The sequence below is a fragment of the Mesocricetus auratus genome, unplaced genomic scaffold, assembly GCF_017639785.1.
Source record: "Mesocricetus auratus isolate SY011 unplaced genomic scaffold, BCM_Maur_2.0 Super-Scaffold_100691, whole genome shotgun sequence".
Classification (NCBI taxonomy): domain Eukaryota; kingdom Metazoa; phylum Chordata; class Mammalia; order Rodentia; family Cricetidae; genus Mesocricetus; species Mesocricetus auratus.
The window spans coordinates 11088050-11111423 of record NW_024429267.1 but is presented as its reverse complement, the minus strand read 5'-3'; the positions used below and the strand labels follow the sequence as shown (position 1 = coordinate 11111423).

Sequence of the window (23374 nt, the reverse complement as noted above, 5' to 3'; positions counted from 1 at the left end):
CTTCTTCCTGTCCATAGCTCTCCTGGGAGCTCCAGCAGAGCAACAGTTAGTCCAGTGGCCAGCCTGGGGCACCAGAGAAACCTTGATGAACTCTCCCGTCTTAGGGTCTCAGAGTGAAGAAGGAACCCTGGCATTGAGCTTCCCCTCTGGAGCCGTGCCTCTTCCTACAGGGCTCATTCAGGATGGAATGGGTTGTCACAGACCTGCCAGCACCTTCCTGCTTCCCTAAAGCACACTTGGGGACCTGTCCTTGCCTGGTGGGCAGGTGTTTCCTCTTGAAGTGGACTTCCTACACTTGGGGTTTTCTTCTCTAAAGCATCTCTGTTGCCCTCACCCTTTTCTTCTGAGATGCTGTGTGCCAGAGTGAGCCAGCCTCAGGATCTGAGTTTTAGACAGGCCTGCTGTGAGTCATCTATCTATGTGCCACCGGACCAAGAGAAAAGGCCTTGCATGCTAGTGGATTGCATGATAAATCAGTGCTCCCACTCTCTGACCTCTGACCTCCACCCATCTTCTAAAATCCCTCTTGAGAGCAAGGAGGTATTAAAAAAATTCAAATGTCATCCTCCCCATAAAATTTCTCTTCTAAATGTCATCAGTTCTTTCTCCTTTATCAAAATTTATTACCCACCTTCCTTTACCTTCCCAGGAAGCTCTTCTTATTGCTAGTGAAGGATTGCCACATATTACAGAGGTTTGTTTTGCTTCCTGTGTCAGACCGGAAGTGGGGGGTGCACCAGGACCGATACTTCTCTCATGGAGTCTCTGCATCCAGCAGGGACCAGACTCTTGACAGAGCCTGCTATCTTTGTTAAAAGGATGGAAGAAGGAAAGAGCACCGGGAATGAGCATATGGAAGTGGGCATGGGAAGAAATAGACGTGGTTGTGGTTGTGTAGGGAGGAAGGATACCATGTGCATAGGGGTGGGTTGGAAGGGATACATCTGGAGACTGGAGAGTGGTCTGGCAGAGTCAGATACCATGCAGTCAGGAAGAACTCGGATTTCTGGCTCCTGCATCATTGTTCTGATATCCTCTCCAATCTCATTTGTTGTCAATAAAATGGGCTTACTCACAGCGCTCACCCCAGGGAGTGGTGAGATTTAAGCACAACAATGTAATGGAGAACTCTGGTGAACACAAGGGACACATGTGGAGAAGAGAAGCAGCCCTGAGGCTACAGAGCAAGGCCAAGAGTGTGGAGTCAGCACACAGCTGGGACCAGAACCCAGGTGCCTGGATCCTAGTAGGGGTCCCTCCCACAGCATTGGGGCCATTCCCAGGGCCCTCTAGGTTTTCAACAATGCAAAGGGATTCTTTCTATGCTCACACAGAAAGTCTGCTCTTAGGCCCAGCTCTGAGGCAAGCCAACTGGCTGGGACACCGGAGGCAACCCAGATACGAAGTCAAGGGACCCAAGTGCTGAAAAGATAATTTGTCCAAAAACCAGACCCCTGGTGTGGCTTCACTGTGTTATTTATTGACTAACAGCAGGAGAATGTGAAGACACTGAGTGCTAGGACCATTCACAGATGATCCGCGAGCTGTTACTGACTCTAGTCCCTGGAGTGGGGGGCTTTTACCCTCCAGCATCTGGGGTAGTTTTTCAGATACATAATCAGTCAGCTTTTGGAAAGGATCTTGCATTCCAATTTCCCATGTCACTAAGGACAGAGGAGGGAAAGGTAGGGCTACAGAACTCCGCTTTTCCCCAGGGGCCTGGGGAGAGGTACCTTCCACCTTGACCAGCCTCGTTCTCAGGCAATACCTGGGGCTCTCCACAGTCATCACCCTGACACCCCAAACCCCTGTTGTCACACTCTGAGTGTAGGAACCCTTCCCAGCTTGGTTCCAGGCCAGTGGGAAGAATTCTACTTTCCTTTGCGAGAGGAGAGAGGCTTGAGGCTGCACACAACTGTAGCTCTCAGGTCCCTGAGTTGTGCTGGCTTTCAGCAGGACGTCAGCCAGTGTACACCCGGCCTCTGGGGCATGCCTGGCAGAGAACTATGCAGAGCAGGCCCCAGACTTGTCTTAAGACCAGCTGTAGCCCAAGTACTTGGGCTGTTTGAGGCTTCAGAGACCATCTCCAGAGAGCTACCAAGAAACGAGATTGGGTTTGTCTGGAGAAAGACTGCTGGATGGACATTGCTGGGGTATCCAATGTACAAAAACATTCTTCTTCCTTTTGAAGACTCTAATGTTTGTAATCAACTATTAATAATAGGTAAAATAATTCAAATTTAAAATAAGACAAATAAATAGCACTCAGGACCCCCCTCTCCATTCACTTGAGTCAAGCTCTCCAGGGAGAAAATGGGGAGACATTTTTGGACCAGTTCACTGACAAGTTTCTACCATCCTCAAGGACCACACTTCCCTCCCCAGTTCAGACCCCTGATTTTGCGGATAACAAAGCTGAATTCTGAAAGGACATTGACTGGGCCATGGTGAAAAGGCAGACTTTGAATTAAGGCCTCTCTGGAGTGGAGGACAGACAGCAAGGAAAATCCAGGCTAGGAGATGGCTTAGTTGGTAAATGTTTGCTGTTGATGCATGAGCTCTGATTTCCGTAGCCGTGGAAAAGATGAGTGAGCCACTGTGCACATCCGCAGGGCTGCATGGACTGAGGCAAGGGCATGTGCAGTGCCCCCTGGCCAGTTAGTGTCACTGGATCAGACAGTCTCAGATTCAGTGGGAGCCCCTAGCTCAAAAGAGAAGGCAGAGAGTGGTGAAGAAAGATGCATGGCCTGAAATCACCTGTTGTTGGCTTCCAGCCTATACACTCATGTACATGTGCATACACAAATGCACATGGACCAACATACACAGGCGCACACACCCATATGGACACACACACACATACACACACACACACACACACACACACACACATGCACACAAGCATCTGTTTTTAATACCTGGACTTGAAAAGTTACCGTGGTCATCCCCTGCACCTTACCATCTTTTTTTCTTGATGTTTCTTTTTCCACAAAAAGACTTTTTGTTCCAGGTTTCACAGTCTGCAAAACTCTTGTTTTTCTGCAAGTTAATCTTATCAACCAAGTGGTAATGGGTTGAGGGCACACTTATGGCCTACAAATATACTTCGTGGAACTTTCTGGAAGCATCTGACACAAGCCACCTCATCTTATTCTTTAGCAGGATACCAGCTCTCTCCAAATGGCAGCCCAGGAGGCAGAGGAGAAAAGGCAACGTACTGAGGTTTCCAGCCCCAGATCACAAGGGTTGGTCCCCTGGGAGTCACTTCTCTTTTTGGCTCATTTCCTGAATCTGGAAACTGAGGGCATTAGATTAAATATTACCCAATGCCCTCTTTACTTCTTAAAATATCATCATACTGCTACAATTCCTGCCAAAATTGACTTTGTGTTTGAAACATGGTGAGACTTACTGTCCCCTGGGAAGCCAGTTCTTTATACCTGACACATCTGTGTCTTTGAAAACCAGGAGTATGAGTTGTGCCACTTCAAGTCTGGGTCAGAGGAAAAAAAGAAAGAGCAGCAGAGATGAGAAATAGCCTGTTGGAGCTGTAGAGGACCCATCATGGATGCGCCTGGCCCCGGTCAGCCCTGCCTTGCAGAGGGAGGAAAGCAAGGTGTGTGTTGGAGAAAGGGCAAGGGGGCAGGGGGAGCTCCAGTGTCCATTGCTTTCCTTGCAGATTCTGCTGTTCTAGCTAGGAGGAGGAGGAACCTTGATTTAAGGCCTCGCTCCTGCCAAAATACAGGTGTTATTGCGAGAGCAACACTTCAAGTTTTATCAGCCATATACCCTGAGTGTGTGAGCACATGGATGGACACATAAAATTTTACTATGGGCAGGTTTTAAAAACATGTATTGTAGTAACATATACAAAACATAAAACCTCCCATTTTAACTACACTGAGTGCATAGTTCTGTGGCATTCAGAACATTCACCCTGTGGGCTGTCGTCACCACTGTCTTGCCCACATGAAGCTCTGCACACATGGAACACTCAGTCCACGTTCCTCTCTCCAAACCCCTTATGCCCACCGTCCATCCAGTCATCCTTCGGGTGACTCTAGGAACCTCATCGAATTTAGCATTTGTCTTTTTGAAACTGGCTTATACTACTTCACATACTGTCTTAAAGATTTATTAAGACATTCCTGTTTTAGTTCATCTCAAGATTTTCTACCTTTCCAGGGCTAAAGCTGAATAGCATATATAATAATATATAATAATACATATATTAATACATAACATATAATGTTTGCATTGTCAAATACAATGCATAGAATAATTGTTAGCACCAGAAGCAGAGACTTAGTCACTTCGGGATGAGGTAGGTAGAGAAAACTTTCAGTACATTTTCAACAAGAAGGAAGTAGCTAGGACTCACTATGGGGAAAGAAATATAAAATATAAAAATAAATACATAGCCCCTTACTCATCTTGTTTTGCTTGTCCACCCTTCCATTAATGGCTATGGGCAGCTTTTGCATTTAGCTCTCATGAATGCTACTGCTGTGGACATAGGTGTACATACTTCTTGAGGATTTTGCACAGTTTTCCATGTAGCTGGTTCCATGCCCTCATAGCTTCACATCTGTTAACACCCTGGCCCTGACCCCCTAGCAGACTGAGTCCCATCACCTTGTGAGGCCCCCTAGTGGGAAGCTGTAGCCACATCTACAGGTTCCCCCTTTCTTTCCAGGACAGCATGGCAGCTCTACAGAAGGCTTACTTTTTACAAGTGTCATGGCTTCCCGGCCCTCAGCAGAGGACACAGATGTGTAACTCAAACCCACATAAATGAAGACATATCTTAGAGTCTTAATGGCCTTCAAAATCAGAAAGAATTCACTTGGAGGGTATGGGAATCCCTGTCCTGGAGACAAACTCTAAAGGTTACCCAAACATTTCTAAACAATGTGTTGAATAGACAAGACTCAAACTGTGGCTTAATTTCCTGAAAAGAATTCCCGATGAGTTTGTTTAGTACAAAGCTCTTCCAAAGCTGCTATCTCTAAGGGTTAGAGGGAAGGAAAAGATAAGTGTTTCCAATATGTATGTGGTTTTGGCACTCATTTCTTTGTTATCTTTGAGAGGGAAAAGAAGTCAGATCAGAATTCCTGGGTCATCATGCCCCGAGCCAAGCCCTCAAGATTGAGTGGGTTTCCCAGATGGGTTTATTTGTCCTAGGTTTGTAAAAGTTATCAAGTAGTCTTTTGGGCAAGCCTTTTATTTAGTTTGCAAAAAAACAGTTTTATGTGGGAATGAAACCACACAAGCAACAGAGGAACTGGTCCAGGTTTTTGGGAGTTTGCAATCCATGGTTCTTCAGGCATAGCTGATGGGGAGATGCTCCTGTCTACAAAGACCACCTGGAGCATGAATTTAGGTAGAGAAGATTCTACTTGTTATTTTAAAAAGATGTGTGAGTGTGTGCGCACATCTTTTTAAAATAACAAGTAGAATGTGCTCGTGTGCACGTGTGTGTGTGTGTGTGTGTGTGTGTGTGTGTGTGTGTGTGTGTACTTTTAAAAGCTAAAAGAGGATTCAGATCCCCTGGAACCAGAGTTACAGGTGTTTGTGAGCTGCCCAACATGGATGCTGGGAATTGAATTCTGGTCTACTGGAAGAACAGCAAATGCTTTTCACTGCTAAGCTATCTCTCCAGCCCAGGTTAGTCTTCCCTGGTGGAGTCTGATCTCCTTCTTAAGGACTTTGATTATTTCTACCTCTAGTCAAAAAGCTACCATGCTTCTCACATCAATGGGACCACAGCAACAGCAATAATCTAACAACAGTAATAACTTCAATCTAGCCACCGCTTACTCAGTGCAGTGCGTCAAAGTCCTCCTCCAGGTTAACTTTCCTGCTTGCTATCTGTCTTTTCAAATAGAAGGAAGCCAGAACAACTGGTTAACACCAGCTATCTAGGTGTCAGTGATTGGCAGGTGGCAGGGAGTTTCTAGGGTAGGTTTCTGGGTCCTGGCTATGGCAAATAAATCTACTATGAACGTAGTTCTTGGGACATGATTGAATATCCTTTGGATATATTCTCAAGGGTGGTATAGCTGGGTTTTGAGGTAGATCAATTCTTAATTTTCTACAAAACCACCATATTGATTTCCAAAGTGGCTGTACAAGTTTTCACTCCCACCAGCAATGGAGCAGTGTTTCCCTTGCTCCACATCCTCACCAGCATGAGCTGTCATTTGTATCGTTGAATCTTAGCCATTTTGACAGATATAAGATGGAATTCTGAAATCATTTTGATCTGCCATTTTCTGATGGCTAAGGATGTTGGACATTTCTTTAATTGTTTCTCAGTAATTTGAGTTTCTTCTGTTGAGAATTCTCTGTTTAGCCCTTGTGTCCCATTTTTTAAACTGGATTATTTGGTTTCTTGATGTCTAGTTTCTTGAGTTCTTTATATATTTTGGAGATCAGCCTTTTGTCTGATGTGATGTTGGTGAAGATCTTTCTCCAGTCGGCAGGCTGCTGTTTTCCCTATTGACAGTGTCCTTTGCCTTACAGAAGTTTTTCAGTTTCATGCAGTCCCATTTATTAATTGTTGATCTTAATGCCTACACTATCAGTGTTGTTCTATTCAGGAAGTTGTCTCCTATGCCAATATGTTCAAGGCTACTTCCCACTTTCTCTTCTATCAGTTCCGGTGGATTTATGTTGAGGTCTTTGATCCACTTGGACTTGAGTTTTGTGCAGGGTGACAGATAAGGATCTATTTGTATTCTTCTACATGCTGACATCCAGGTAGACAAGCACCATTTTTGAAGATACTTTCTTTTTTTCCATAATTTTGGCTTCTTTGTTGAGAATAGGATGTCCTAGGTGTGTGGGTTTATGTCTGTGTCTTTGATTTGATTCCATTGATTCACCTGTCTTTTTATGGCATTAGCATGTGGTTTTTATTACTATAGCTCTGTGGTAGAGCTTAAAATCAGGGATAGTGATACCCCCAGAAGTTCTTTTATTATACAGGATTGTTTCAGATATCCTGTTTTGTTGTTGTTGTTGTTCCATATGAAGTTGAAGTTGAGTATTGTCCTTTCAAGATCTGTAGAGAATTGTGTTGAGATTTTGATGGGGATTGCTTGAATCTGTAGATTGCTTTTGGTAAGATGGCTGTTTTTACTATGTTAATCCTACTGATCCATGAGCATGGGAGAGCTTTCCATCTTCTGATATCTTCTCCAATTTCTTTCTTTAAAGACTTGAAGTTCTTGTCATAAAGGTCTTTCCCCAGGATGTTTTATAATATTTGTGGTTATTGTGAAGGGTGTTGTTTCCCTGATTTCTTTCTCTGCCCATTTATCATTTGTACACACACAGAATTTTTAAAAAGTGATTAGCCTTTCAACCCCAGAGCTTTCACTGTATTAAGAGATGGAGACTTGTCATTGGCATGGTTTGCTTGTTTGAACACTTATGATGGGGCCAAGCACTGCATGAGTAGTCTCAAACCATCACAGAGCAAGTGGGTAAGGTGGGCCATTTCATCACCCCATTTTAGAGGTGAGGATTGGCATGATTAGATGCTGGTAGAAACCCTTTAGAATCATTTTATTTTGTACATTGCTCTCCTATGTGAGTGATGGCTTCCTTTATCTGCCTCCTTTGCTCTTCCCCTTACTTTAACTGACAAGCTGCTTGTCTACCCGTCTTCCCCGGACAAAAATTGGCAACTCGGGGCTAAGATGGACAGTACTTCCAGCCTGAGCACTGGTGGGCATTACACTTCCTTTAGGATTACCAGGGGACCTGAGCTAACTGTACTAACATAGCATCTGAGTTTTATTCCATTTTACACAGATCATCTATTGTTCATTAGTGGCCAGTGGAGACTGAGGTTTCTGATGTTTCACAAATGACTCCTCTCTCTTTTTGGCTTTTGCAAACTCTGGTTAGTTAAGCATGATGGGTTCCCACTTCTTGCTACTCATCCACCTCCAAGGGAGTAGTGAGAATTGTCACTCTATGTGACCCACAAGAAGGAACTGGGGTAAATTCAGCATATGTTGCCTAGAATCATGGTGGGGGCGGGGGGCGCTCTTCTTAGGGCCCCAGAAACTCTGCCTTTGGTTGCAGGTGTGGCAGGTCCTTGACTCTCTGGTCCAGCCAGGAGTGCTGGAGTTGGTCTGCCTTATACGCTGGTCAGAACATTGAACAGGAGATCGCAAGTGTTTCTCCAAACACAGAGGAAGGGAGACAGTGATGAAAAGAAATCAGGCTATTTGGGCAGGGGAGATGGCTTAGCTGCTGAAGCATTTGCCTTCCAAGCATGAGGACCTGAGTTTGACCCCAGAGCCTATGTAAAAAGCTGTGAGACACATGGTACCACTGGCCAGGCAGCCTAATGGAATTGGTGGGTTCCAGGCCAATGAGAGACTCTGTCTAACAAAAAAGGTTGGGCCTCATGTAAGGGATGGTACCTAGCATTGTCCTCTGGCCTCCACATGCACACACATGGGCACATGGGTACCCACATACACATGGGTACCCACACACACATGAACACAAAAGGGAAGCAATAAGGTGAGCAGTTCTGGTCCAGTTTCTTCAGTTACCATTTAGAAGGTATGGGGTTTCCACCTCCCCCGCTAGGGGTTTTCATGATCAATCCCACCCTGCCTGCTCCTCAGAAGAACAGGAGGGACAAGTAACTTCAGTTGGCCCAAGACATGCTGCACATGCCACCCTACACAGCTACAGAAAGTAAAATCTGCCAGTCCATAGGACAACAGACTTCATGGAGCCTCAGCCAGCTGTGAGGACAGCAGAAGCACCCTGGCTCCCAAGATGCTTTCTTCAGGGAAACCCTGGATGAGAGAAGCTTCTGTCAGGATGCCAGACCTCTCCTGAATACTTCTCTCAGTAAGAGGAAAAGGGTTACAGATGCTGGTTTGTCACACAGGTTTGAGCCCCGTGTGCTCCACACATTGCACAGACATGCTGTAGGGTCATTGGAAGACCTGGAGGCCTTGACAGAGCTGTCTGCGCCACGCTGAGTGTCCTAGGTCCACTGATCACCACTGGACAGGCTGGAATGGGGACATGGGGGTCCCCCTGGAGTAGCACAAGGCTCCTTTCCTCTCAATGACCTCTCAGAGCGCAACTGCTTCTTGGCTAGATTGAGAGGAAGGCCAGCTTGCCTGGCAGCTTGGATATGAAACTGCTTGGATAAGGTTTCCTTTGGCTGTCTATCTATATGGCAAGGTCTGGCTGTGCCACGGCTGCAGAGCTTGAGCACTCTACAGCCTCAGGCCCTTGGGAGCCCTTCTCTCTCTCTCTCTCTCTCTCTCTCTCTCTCTCTCTCTCTCTCTCTCTCTCTCTCTCTCTCTCTCTCTCTCTCTCTCTCCCCCTCTCGTTTCTGCTCAGTCTGTATAACGTTACTTGTATGTAGGTTTTCAGGGCTGACCATGTGGTATGTGATAACCAATTAGTATGCTCTTCCCTGGGAAGTCTATTTCTCCCATTCTCAACATCCCTTAGCTGCCCGTAGTGTTTTATGTAAAGCCTCCTGGGCTTTCCGCATTCATATTAGCATGACTATTGGTGACATCTCTGTTCAGTTCCTTTTGGGCAGCCAATTGGTGAGATCTTCTGGGTGTAGCTTCTAATATGCCTAGGAGACACAACCTTACAGCAAACTCTCTGCTCCTCTGGCTCTTACAAACTTTCAGACCCTTCTTCTACAATGATCCCTGAGCCTTAAGTACAAGTGTTGTGTTATGAATGTATTAGTTGGGACTGGGTTCCACAACTGCATTTTTATTGGTTGTGGTTTTCCATAATAGTTTTTGTTGCAGTTTCCTTGATGAGGGGTGAGGATGACATTTATCTGTGAGTGTAAGTCAAATACATAGAATGCAGTTAGGGATTGTGCTGATTTTGAAAATTTGTGGTTGGAGGTTCTCCTCCAAGATCCATGACTTCACTAGACCAGAGTTTAGGTTTCTAGTACCACACATAGTTTCCCTTTTGTTAAGAGGGTCTTAAGTCAAATTAGAGATCTGTTCATTATCACCAGACTTAATTTCTTTTCACCATGGTCTCCTTAGAAAGTGGTTAGAGACACACTTGTCATCTTAGATTCAATGTTTGGAGCAGACCAACTCCAACACTCCTAGATGGGTAGTTCTCCAGGCCCCGCCATACCTGTAGCCAAAGACAAGATTTCTGGGGCCCCAGGAAAATACCTCTAAGATTCTAGAGACGTGTGTCCAACTTGTGGACTGATGCTGAATTTATCCCAATTCCTTCTTGTCGGCCACCTAGAGTGGCAACTTATGGTACTACCTGTTTCCACACATGGTACATTAAAGAACTTGGGGCCTCATGTTTGTGAGGCAAGCAATTCAGTGAGCCGTCTCTCTCGTTCCTTCTTATCTGCCTTCTGACCCCCTCTGACATACTGCTGTTCTATTCACTCTACCACACTGGCACTCAGCTACTGCTATGGACACAGGTGTGAAGCTGAGAAGGAGCAAAGTTAGAAAAGCTGTAACCTTGGGAAGGGGCTCATGAGATGGTAAAGAAAGTCACTGTCGGCTGAGTTACTTTATGCCATGGGGTTTGCAAGGCAACAGGTACAACTAGATTCCCTATACGCTTTTTTTGGATTCATTCAAGTGTTGGTAGCTTCTTTTCTTTCCTTCCTTGCCATCCTTATGACTCATACTAGTATAGTGTCAGACTGTCACTTTCTCTGACCTTTGCTGCTGTCTGTCACTCTATAGCAAACCCACTTCCGGGGCCTCTGGCTGCGCCTGTTGCCAGCATGCTGGACCTGCCTGGCCAACCCATCTGTTAGTCTTAGCAGGCTTGCCTCACCTCTGTCTCTGTAACACTTTGCTTTCACCAAGACTGCTCTCTTATATTAACCTCATTCATACTGCATGTGTTTGAACATGTGAACACACACACACACACACACACACACACACACACACTAATGACAAATGAAATAAAAAATTCAAGCCTACTGTAAGTAAAAAAGTGAACTCTGGGAGCACAGAGAATGTCAGTAAGCTCTGGCCAGCAGAGCAGTCCTACTTACAGCCGCAGAAGTACCCCACCAGCTCGCCAGTCTTTGATTTTACTTCCCTTTGGTAAGAGTGTAGCTATTGGGAAATGCCCCAGCAGCAGGAGCCCTGATGGGGAGCTCAGGGCTTGTGAGTTCCACGTCATAGAGTCCTTTGAGCTTTGTTCCCGAAACCTGAAGTTTACATATGCCTATATTTATGTGCCACAGAAAACTGTAAACACACAAGTTTTAAGTAGTGTCAGAGCACAAGTTTGTTTGTTTAACCTTAATGTATTCTATAAAATACCCTCCCAGACTTCTGCTCAGTCACGTAAGAGCACACCCAGCCAAAAATCCCAGCTAAGAAGTAAAGACAAAAATAGGCTCAGTGGGACAGACTCACAAACACAAACAGTCCCGAGGTGTACACAATATAAATGCTTTATTGCTAGCACAGAGGTTTCTTTTGAAGTAAATTAAAAGTCATAAATCTTCATTTTCACATTCTATACTGTGGTTTAAGGGAACTAGCTGGTTAATGATGTGTTCGTGCGGGTGCACCGTAAGAAGAGCAGGACTGCCCACTGGAAAGACGCAAAGCACATGTCAGGGCTCCGTATGAGCACATTGCTGTTTGTTAATAACAGTAAGGAGAGCTTGCTTGAAACTACTGTGGACAGACAGGTTATAAATAGAAAACTGAAAACTGGTTTGGTTAGAAAGCAGAAAACCGTTAAATAGAGAAGGTGATAGATATATGCCCATATTCTACACCTAGGTTATATTTGGCATTTTTAAATAAATGTTGTTCACCCAGGTTAGAGACTGGCTTCGATTTGGCAGCTGGGGAGAGAAGGGAAGGAAGCCAGTGCTGCCTACACCAAATGAGGTTCACTGGAAGGCAGAGGGAACAGTGTGGTTGGGAGGAAGGAGAGCCAGGCTTGCTTCGCACCTCTCCCCTGCAGGCTGAAGCTCACTTGTGAGGCAAGAGTAGTGTGTGGACGAGCCGGCCACAGGGCATGACAGATGAGGCCTGGTGGGACGTGGCGGTCATGGCACACTGGTGCTCTGCAAATAGAGAAGGCAATCATCAAGCTGGACCACATTTTTCAATGCACTGACAGCTGACTCTAGGCAGGTGACATAGGCACAGTGGACCAAAGCAGCCATAGCATTGGAATAGCAGGTGTGGACACAGTGGGGATGAGGATGCAGAGGAGGCCGTGGTCCTGACTCCAGCAATGGCTTACTTCTCAAGGACTGTCAGCCAGCTTTAGAAACAGTCATTGCAAGGCCTCTGCATCACCGGCTTCCTGAGTCTATCTGAGCTGTTTCAGTTAGTCTTAAGATCAGCTTTGGGAAATATCCCATTCATCAATGAATACAAGGGCTATGGTCACCCTTACTCTATTCCAGAATAATCAAGAATTTCACACACAGACACAGACAAAGACACACAGACACAGACAGACAGACACACACACCACACACACACACACACACACACACACTCACACACACACACACACTCACACACACACAGAGTCTATTTCCAAACCATGAGGTAAGCTCAGGAACTATGAACTTATATGTGACAACCAGTCACCATCTACTCTAGTGGTTCTCAATCTTCCTAATGTTTTGGCCCTTTAATGCTTGCCATTGCTACTTCATATTTATAATTTTACTACTGTTATGAATCATAATGTAAATATCTGTGTTTCCCGATGGTCTTAGGCAACCCCTGTTAAAGGGTCATTAGATCCCCCTAAAGGGGTCATAACCCACAACACAGGTTGAGAAATCCTGCTTTATACACACACACACACACACACACACACACACACACACACACACACACACGCTCTCTCTAGAAAGCTCAGAAGCTGTGAACTACACAAGATGACCTCTGACCTTCTCATCTGAATCTTCTTTTTGCTGTGTTAATTATGGAAGTAAGAAAAGCACATACTACATCCCTACCACTTAGAACATCTGCAATGTACCAGCTCCTGGCATTTTTAGTCTGCCCTGGCTCTAACTAAAACCATTTCATGTTTTGCTTTGAAGAAATGGATAACATGAAATGGTAATTTGGCTGCAAAACCTTGGAAAATTGTTCCCGGCCCAAACATCTGCCCTAAATGAGCTCCCTCCCTTGGAAGAGGGAGGAGTGAGGAGTGGGGAGGGACTAGAAGGAGGGAAATGAAGACAGTGCTGCCAAGGCAACCTTTCCCCCAGGAAAGCCCTGGGACAACGGCACCAGATCCTGCAGCTCCCTTCTTCATCCCATGCTCCATACAACCTCTTCCGGAGTGTCTATAGACCCTGCCTTGCTGGCCTGTGTCAAAGGGGAAGTGACCTGCCTGCTATGTCATCAACTCAATATCTAAAGAAGGGCTGGGCTCAACCCTGCACTACTCAGAGGTGGGCTCACAGAGAAAGCGGGGGTCAGCCTTGCTTCCTCTTCACCTGGGCCTCTTAGGAGTTCTTCTGAGGGATCTTCACCGTCACAGTCTTCACTTCTGAGTACTCTCGTAAGCCAAACTCTCCCCTGAAACATACAAATGGCAGATTCAGACACCAACGGCCTAGGGATCACGCCTGAGCTGTGGTGGCATCCTCTAGAAGGTGAAGCTGCCACCTGTGAGCAGCCGGCCACTGGGCTCTACACATGAACTCCTAGGTCCAGGGTTGTCAGGAAGCATTTACTGAGTTATCACTGTCGGGCTCAGAGAAAGCAAAGTCAAGCAACTTGTGGTAGCCCAAGTGCCTTGCAGGTGAGTGTGACTCAGAAGAAGGGTCTGCCGGGTTACTTCTGCTAGAGCACTACTGTCCCCACGGAGCTGAGCTCATTCATCTTGCTGTCTGACCTCGCTAAAACTGTGGGCTGGCTACACCACCCAGCACACTGAGGACAAAGAGGGAGAGGAGACAGAGGACAGGGAGGAGGAAGGCTTTTGATCTACAGTTGCTTCCTCACTCCTACCCTGTTACCACACTGTCTCCATCAGGGGATGGGCTCCTCAGAATTGTGTCTCTATGTTGACAGACTAGTGAAAAAACTGTCTTCTATATCAGTCAGCCACTAACGATGCACTTCCTACAGAAGGGCTGTACAAGCCAGACCCAGGGCAATGGCCCATCCTATTCTTTTGAGATCCCATGGTCCTACACACAGCTCCAACAGCATTGCCAGTACCACACCCAAGTTAACAAAGGCCCCTGAGATAATAACAAGAATGAGAAAAGTCTTCAAGCACAACATCACTGTCTGGGCCATTCTACTTCAAGAAGATTAGACCAAGCCACATTACACCACATCCCTACCAACTCCATCTAGGCCCTGAGTGCCTATTACCAGCTTATTTTGGCTTTCTCTGGATTTTTTCCTGCCTTAGTCTCCTCATCAGGCCATCATGCGCTTCCCAGTGGCAGTCAAGTTACTCACTGCCTTCTGCTTCCTTATGCATGCTCTTGGGCAGACCTTGAGCACACTTTCTTCCCACTCTGGTCTCCAAGCTGTGAAAAGTACGAGGGCATGTCTATGGAATCAGAAACATGACATAAGGCTGTGGGTGGCCTTACTGGCTGGAGGCTCTTTGTCCAGTCCCAGGCATGGATGGATACACAGCCTGCTCAGAGGTAAAGGAGGTAATTCAAACTTACAGCCAAAAGGACTTCCTTGTGCCCAGGATATCAAGAGGGCCAGTGAGAGGCCTCAGAGTTGTGTATTGGAGCACCATGGAGCAGAAAGAGAACCAGGAGTCAGCGGATGGGGAAACCAGTGACTCCACTAGCTGGATGAAGGGCTTCATTGAGCTACCCCTTCCTTCTTGGTGCCCAGCCACCTCTCCTTTGGCAGTTTCTGCGCCCCAGCATGCAGTTATCATCCAAGGAGCAGGGCCACATTAGGTTTTTACCCTCCCCACACTGAAGTTTCTGCTTCTGGAGGCCTGGGGAGGGACAGAGAAGAGCAGGGCAAGTCATTCTGCCCAATCTTTGACAAGACTGTCCAAGAGACTCGAGAATCTTGGAGGTTTAGATTCTTAAATCCGTTCACTACAGTTAAAGTCTGTGGCACATCTAGACCCACAGTTATCAAGGAAGAACCTCACTGCTGCTCAAGAGCCTGACCCTTTCTTACTGAAGCACCTCCATATCTGAGTGCCGCCATCACCACTACACACTGCCTCTCTGAGAAGTCCTCACGGCTGCTTCTCAGCAGACCAGAGTAGCCTCTGATGTAAAGCAAGGGGGAGCACCCAGAGATAAGGAAAAATTTTTAGATTTTGGTGGCACCCAGCAAACCATCTTAGGAACCTTGGATTTCTGTTTAGAGTGTGTATTTCCCCTACTTTCTATTTGGCTTGCTGCAGCAATTTTCTGAATGAGGTCCCCACACCACCTGCACCAACACCATTCCAGAAGCTTATTATGACATGAAGATCCTGGGCCAGAGCCCAGATATACTCAGAGTCTCGGAGAATGGGTCCCCAGATAAGCATATTTAACAATTCCATCCCCTCAGACCACAGATGACTCCTTTGTACATGTATGCTTTGTATGAGGGCATGTGCATGCATTTGTGTGTACATGTATGTGTGCATGATTTGAGAAGCTGCACAGCATCCCACATTCCTTCAGTCCTAATCCCCACTGTCTAAGATGCCCACAGCCCTCTTTTTACCCCTTTGGTTCAGCGTGATATTTAGCGTGTGTTTTCCCACCTTTTATCTCTTAGGCCTGTGAGGAGGCAAGAACAAAAAGACAGAAAACTGACAGGATTTTTTGAGCAGGCGACACCGAGAAGCACCCCTCTAGCCTCTGATGGGGAAGGGGTACCCATTAGATAACCTGTAGAAAACAGACCTCTGGCACATGCCTTTAATCCCAGCACTCGGGAGGCAGAGGCAGCAGATCTCTGTGAATTGGAGACCAGCCTGGTCTACAAGAGCTAGTTCCAGGACAGCCTCCAAAGCTACACAGAGAAACCCTGCCTTGAAAAACCAAACAACAACAAAAAGAAAACAGGCATCTTACAGCTCAGAGAAACTGAGGCTAGGTATTCAGTATTCCTTACAGCTTCCCTTCTCTGCTCCACCTGGGGGTGGGCATGGAGACTGGGAGATGGGGCAAACAATTCTTCTCAGAGGGAAGGTTAAGTGGATTTTCTAGATACTATCAGACTAGATATAAGGCAAGCAGGTTCATCTATTTAAAGCATTTCCTATTACTCCATGTCATTAAGAAAGAGAAAACATGTTTTGGGAGTAAGCGGAGACTGAGAACCAGGTCATTTACATCACAGCCTGTAAAAGGGCTTGTGTCATGAATAGGGTCATCAAATGTTGCCAATAGTAAGGGGTTTCTGAATACACAATGGCCAAAACTGCAATTCAAAATCAAATACACAGCATCTTAGGTTTTCCAGGCTGTGCTTGCCCATGGCATTTTGTGGTTTCATACGTGCCTGCTTGGTTCTGAACGTGCAACACACACTTAGCACCAAGCACGCCATTGTGTTACCTACCAACCTCAACACCTCAGCTCAGATTCCAGACTACTGTTTACTATGAGGCAGGGAATTCTGTTATGAATTACATGTTTATTGGGCATACAAGGTTTCTTACAGAAACATAATTTTTTACGGAAAATTTAGTCAGTTTAGTATTTTCCTATCATACTCCCACAGCCTATAAGTAGCAAATGAGAACATCTTTGGATTGTAGTGTTAGAATGTTTGATTTTAAAAATTTCTGAGTTTGATACAAATTTTTTTCTTTTTGAGTTTGATAAAAATTTGTTGAATGAATTTTGACTTTGAATTGGGATAGAATTTCCAGCATGTTCTGAAGTGGCCCTAAACATGCTTTTGTTACTTGGCATTCCATGTTTATGTAAAGCAGTGCTCTCAGCTTTGGAAGGTGGTGAAGATGCTCTTCGTCCTACAGCATCAAATATCCAAGCAAGTTTAGTTATTTATGTAAAACTAAACAAGTACATTCAACTCATAAACAGGCAAAAATCTCACTCATCTTTAATAAACAATAAAATAAGAATACTTCAAATAATTGTTTTATGAGAAATTTATGATTATCAGGACATGTTTGGGTTGTATACCTATTTTGTATATCTACACACCTAGGGTTTAATAAAAGTTTCTCAGGCAATAAGGGGGTCACAAACAGAAAAAGGTTGAGAAACTTTGACTTAGGTAAGATGCAACCAGTCTCATCAAAGAGCACCACCCCTCATTATTTTTTTAACTGCAGTGGGAAGGCCAGCATGTCTGTAAGTAGACAGACACTGCTCTTCAGGTTTTCTTGGCCATTGTTATATATGGTTTGACAGAGCCAAACTATCTCCCAACCAGCTTTCTAGCAAAGGGCCATTTCTTCTGGGAAGAGACCAGACCTACATAACATCAAAAGTGTGAATCCCAGCAGGGCCTGTTCCTGGTGAGGGACAGGGGTCGCCCGGGACTGGGTCCCATTACCCAGAGGTTATTTATTACAAGTTTATTTTATACTGGTGATTCACTATGTCAATGATCTGTAGCAAAAACACTGAATGAGAACAGTATTCCCAGAACCAGTGACTGTCCCAACACTCCAGAAAGATTAGTGAAGACAGCCACAGAGGCAGGAAATCAGCCAGCAAGTGGAATGCAGCCTCAAGAATGGTAGAGAGTTAAGGCCCTGTGTGAGCCAAGGAGAGGTCGTGTGTGCAGGAAGGTTTAGGGCAGCTGATGGAGTATGAGCCCCTGTGAGAACAGGATTCTAGGTGAGTTACAGTTCTGCTGGGGGACAAGTAGAGAGCAGAGGTGCAGGTGCACAGGACTGCAGAGGAGTTGGTGCCACTGGCTGGGAGGTAGGAAACCCGCTACACTTCAGAAGCAACTTGCTCCTTACAGCAAAAGACCACCATCCTAGCATCCCCTCCTCGATCACCACCAGCAGCTGCAATACTTTCTGAAGGCTTTCCAGGAACCATTGCATGTTTATCTACTTAATCCTAACATATCCACAAAGCATCACTCCCAGACAGCTACTAGTTATTTTCATCTCATAGAGAAGGACATCAAGGCTTAGGGAGATTACGTTTTTGCCTACAGTTACAGAGTTGGGAAGCAGAAGTGCCAAGATTTGCATCTAAGCAACATGACTTCCAAAACTGCTCTTAGCCTCAAAGCTGTTCCACCTGAACAGTTCGATGGCTAGAGAATGCCAGCCACAGTGTATGAAGCTCGTGGATCCCCTCCTCATGTCCCACAGACAGCATTCCTACCTTTCCCATAGTACCTCTGCTCACACTCCCTCTCTGCCCCCTTGCTTTGCCCTCCAAGCTCAAAGGAATATTCTCCATTTGCTCAACTACTCCCCTCCTTAAAAGGCCAATTCAAACCCAAGTACAAGGCCATGGTGAGCCGCTGTCCAGACTTTCTCCCTTGTTCCTGAGCTTCTCTTTTACTCCAGGGTCTGCCCTGGGACCCTTCTGATCTCTGCAATGTACATTTCATTTACCCAACAACATTCTCAGTGCCTTAATGTGCTGCAGTCCCTGAAAGACTAAGCCTGTGCTTTGCTGTCCTATGTTCACTACTAGCTAGTAGATTTTAGTAGACTGTGATCTAACCATTAGCTTTTAAAAAGCCACTCAGTAATGATCGAAGGAAGTGGCATGGATGACATCCCTTCTTGTGAGCCACAGGGTTCAGAAGACAGATCCACTCCTTTCAAACTGAGAGACAGGAGCTTTCTAAATGGGGGTGTCAGATCAGGAAGTCTCAGTCTCAGTCCATGAAAGCCACTAACAGAAAAATCAATTTATATTGAAGTCTGCACTGAGAAGTCTCTTGTCTACTTTCCTTCTGCTATAGCCCTGTTTCTACAGGTCATCAGCATCTCAGGACGACTCTGTTGGTTTTGAAGACTGTTTCAGAAGAGTCCTTGTGCTTGGCCCCCAAGCTTCCATGGCTGAGTGCCATAGGACTATCTGGTTAGAATGTCAAACCTGACACTAGCTGTGAGACTGGGACAAGCTGGGTGACCACTCTACTCCTTAGCTAGGTCTCCTGCATGTAAAGGGATGTATATCTATAAAACTGCAAAAATCAAATGAGATAGCGTGAGGGAAAGAGTTAGCACAAAGCCAGATATACAACAGATACTTAGCTCAGGGCAGCTGCTGAGGTCCGGATGTTTGTGTCACCCCAAAATGTGTATGTTGGAACCTATTGCACAATGTGATAGTATTTACAAGTGGAGCCATTGGGAACTGATTAAGTCATGAGGACTCCACCCTAACAAATGGGATCAGAGCCCTTCTAGGAAAGGTTCCAGCATACTTCCTTTCCTCTGAACTTCATGAGGACATGGTAAGTACCATCTGTGAGAAATGAACCCCTCTCAGACAACATATCTAACAAGCACCTTGACCTTGTACATAGTTCCCAGAACCATGAGCAGTAAGTTCCTAATGTCTACATTGCCAGAAGGCTGTGTTGTAGTGGCCCCAGTAACTAAAATAACACCTGCTACTGTTAATGCAACATTCTTGTACTCATCTTCTACACCAGGCTCTGCCAAGACATTCCTTATATGCCAGCCATCTTAGCCTTAAAAACTGAGATCTCCCTACTTCCCAAGTAATTTCCCTGAAAGGCTTTGAGATATATTCAATTTATATTTTCAGCCAGTTCTCTTCCTGACCCCATGTCCTAACCCCACAGTGGCAACTTTAAAGGACTTATAGGGACTGAGCAGGTGGTACAGGCAGGTGACCTGGATGGGCACAAAAGGAATGGCAAGCAGCAGTTAGCCACTTGAGCCCCCAGGCATCATGGGAATGCACCACAAGCTGTGGAGCTCAGAGCTCTGGAGGTATGTTCTGGAGAATGACGGTAAAGCCTCAGGCTTCAGAGCAGCAGCTCAAGCTTTTTGAAGCTGTGAAGGCAGGCTGCAATGTTCCTGTGACAAGATGTTGTCCTTGGCTTGGCAGCTGGGGAATGCCAGGCCTGAAAACTGCAATGGTGTGTTCTCCATTGGGTCTTTTCTGCCCTTAGCAGACAACACTGAGCTTTTCCTCTGGACTTACAAGATAATACTAACAATGGATTCATTTTCTCTGCCCACTCTGGGGATGAGGGAGCTGCATCTTGCTTACTTTAATGCCATGGAATATTCAGCTTATATGAGTTTGTACTCAGTAAAATGTTAGATTAGGCTGGGTGCCATGGTTCACACCCATAATCTCAGCACTCAGGAGGCAGAGGCAGGAGGATTATTCTAAGTTTGAGGTCAGCAGACACTACAAAGATGCAGGTAATTCTAGGCTGCCAAGGGAGACCCTATCTCAAACAACAGTACAACAAAGCTTGTGAATGGAGTTGTGAAGGTGAAGCCAAGTGTTTTGTGAACATCCTCTGTGCTGACACATTCCATCTATGTAGACATCAGAATCTCTAACACTTACATTTCTCTGCCATTTCCAGACATCTTGAACCCCCCAAAGGGGCTCTGAGCATTTAAGGCATTGTAACAATTGATCCTGAAAAAAGAAAATAACATTGTTAGTAAGAATCCAGTAATCCAATTGGTGTATTTCTTTGAGAAAATTTTATTTCAAAGTGAAAACTTCAAAATGACTTTGATTTTCTGGTCTAGTTGGTAAGAGTGTTTTCCCAGGTTGAGATCTTGCTGCCTTCTGTTTTTCCCATCCTTGCAGAGGACCCTTATTTGCTACAGTGACCCTTGAGAACTATAATGCCCCGCCACAGTCTGGATGTTGTTTGTTCCTCAAGGTTTCACTTATCGATAGCTTGGTCCCTGAGGTGGTGATGTTGGAGGATGAGGAGTAATGGAGCCTGGTGGGGGTTCCTTCATCACTGGGGGAGCTACCCCAGAAGCAAGGCATTAAGGTAGTTCCTGCAAGAACTCTAAAAGCAAGCCGCTCTAAAAGCAAGTCCCACCCTTGAATCTTGCTTTCAGGTTTCTGTCTGGCATGTGACCTCTTTACCCATCATCTGCCATGAGATAACAGGCTAAAGGTCATGCAAGAGTCTGACCATGTTCACTGGACATATAGTCTCCACTGTGAGCTAAAGAAAACTCTTTGAAATAAAGTTAGTGTTTCATGATAGTAATGAGCTGTGAAAACTAACACAGGTCTCCTTATATCACCGTGAATATATATGTCTCACCAAACAGTTCCAGCCTGCATTGCAGAAGACACCATGAGAGCCTTGTTGATGTCATTAGTGAAGACAGCTGCTACAAGTCCAAAGTCTGAGTTATTGGCTCTTTCTATAACTTCATCCATAGTCTTAAACCTCAGAATTTCCTGAACAGGACCAAAGATCTGCAACAAAATAATGCACGTAAAGATGAAAAGTGTTAAAACTTTGTTATTGTCCAAATGCTCTGGAAAAGCGTCCAAATATCCAGAAAAGATGTGACATTGTAAGAATTCCAGTGTTACCTCCTCCTTGGCAATCCGCATGTCATCAGTGACGTTGGAGAACACAGTGGGCTCAATGAAGAAGCCCTTCCTTCCCAGGCCTTTGCCTCCACACTCCAGCTTGGCACCCTCAGCCACACCACTCTGGATGAGTTCCAGGATCTTGTTGTATTGTTTCTTATCAATCTGTAGGAGAAATCACTCAATGACTCTCAGAAGGCCTTCCATGAAAATAGCAACACATACATTCTCATGAACCCCCCCCCCGTGATTTTCTTCCCCAAATGCCACTGTATCTAGTCAAATCATATAAAATTGATACTGCCTACTAAATTTTGAATGATGAAAAAAATGGAAACTTTTTTATGGTTGCACTTAACAGATGGAGGAATGCAAGAACTCTAATGACTACCTAACCTGAAATACTAGGTCAAGGTTATTTTAGAACTTACCAAAATGCTAGAGGCCTACCTCAATGATTATTCACAGTTTCTATAAAGAATGGTTACCTCTGTCCAGATGAATAATTAAGCAAGTCATATACTAACATCAAAAAGTCAAAAGCAGTGGGTTACACAGAGCCTCTTTCAGTAGTGTCACCTTAAGATAATATTGAGTCTATCTTAAAGGAATATCTAAAGGTATATCTGCTATGCCTTTATAGAGATGAACTAAACTTCCCAAGGGACAGATCCTGATTGGAAACAGAAGCCAACACCAAAGTTGCCATTCAGTCATTATGGAGAATGACATAAAAAGTTATATCCACCTAAGTTTTCTTAGCTAGAACATCAATCTTCTCACCAGAGGACACCAAACTGAGAGATGGTTTCCTTTACTAGAAAACCCATGCTTAGTATGCAGACAAGAGCCAGTTCAGACAACCCTTGTAATTTCTGGCCCTGACTAGATTAAGACCACAGGTTTAGTAACCTATCATGGTTACAGCCAGCCCAAGTGCTTGCATGTGCAGCCTGGCTGCTCAGGAGGTCCATCTATGACATCTACATTGCACTATGACTGTAGTACCATAAGAGTAAGAGATAAGTTTGCAGCCAAAGAGAAACCCAGCAGACCTTTCATTCCTACATGTCACAGACTGTTGCAGCAAAAAGGACTGCTGATAGCTGGTAAAGGGGTACAGAGTCTGCCAAGAAGATGAGACTTTCCTGAGCATCTGAGAAGTGGCCAGAAGGCCTGGGGTGGAGCTAAACTATCAAGATCCACCCTGCCACGCCCAGAAATCCCCTAAACCACCCTGAAGTTCTTCAGAGATTATATTTAGTAATGCAAAGAAAGGCACCACGTAGTCCACTCCAAGAGGAAGCATTTGTATTCTCAACACAGCGCCTACATTTTCAACCGTGAAGATAAGGTATAGGAATAAGGAGACAGTTGAAAGTGGAAGAAGTTGTTTTGTTAGGTTCTATTAGCACCAGTATTGGTGCCAGCCCAGATTAATTTACACAAGGGTAATGCTTATGGTTTCTTACCTGAGGACCCTGCTCAGTGGTGGGGTCAAAGGGGCTCCCCACAATGCGCCTCTTAGCCCTTTCCACACTTCTTTTCACAAACTCCTCATAGATGGACTCTTCCACAAAGATTCGAGACCCTGCAGTGCAGCACTGGCCTTGGTTGAAGAACACACCCTGGTGAGCCTGCTCCACAGCGTAGTCCACTACAAGAGGAAGCATCTGTATTATCAACACAGTCTTGCTTGGGGCCTGTCTGGGGAGATACCTCCCTTTCCACTCTCCAAAGGCCCAGGTATAGTGCCCTGCTCAGCACAGCCTATGCCAATGAGTAGCTCTGGACTGAGAACACAGACAATAGTTGCTATGTGAACTTGGATAACCTTATCTCTTTCTTGTTTCTGCA

General features: G+C 45.3%; 1 protein-coding gene across 2 annotated transcripts in view; it reads right to left on the bottom strand.

Annotated features, from left to right (window-relative positions):
- Window positions 1-11460: 11460 nt before the first annotated feature.
- Aldh1a2 (aldehyde dehydrogenase 1 family member A2) overlaps window positions 11461-23374 on the bottom strand; it is a 75508-nt gene continuing 63594 nt past the window's right edge. The window contains exons 9-14 of one of the 2 annotated variants that reach the window (XM_005075463.4): window positions 22990-23174; window positions 21518-21682; window positions 21240-21397; window positions 20513-20587; window positions 13508-13589; window positions 11461-12103 (exon numbers count right to left, since the gene is read on the bottom strand). In XM_005075463.4, coding sequence (XP_005075520.1) covers window positions 13517-13589; window positions 20513-20587; window positions 21240-21397; window positions 21518-21682; window positions 22990-23174 — 656 coding nt within the window. In that variant the 3' untranslated portion in view covers window positions 11461-12103; window positions 13508-13516. Of the gene's footprint in view, window positions 12104-13472; window positions 13590-20512; window positions 20588-21239; window positions 21398-21517; window positions 21683-22989; window positions 23175-23374 lie in introns of both variants that reach the window. The other variant, XM_013117384.3, reaches the window with a different exon arrangement.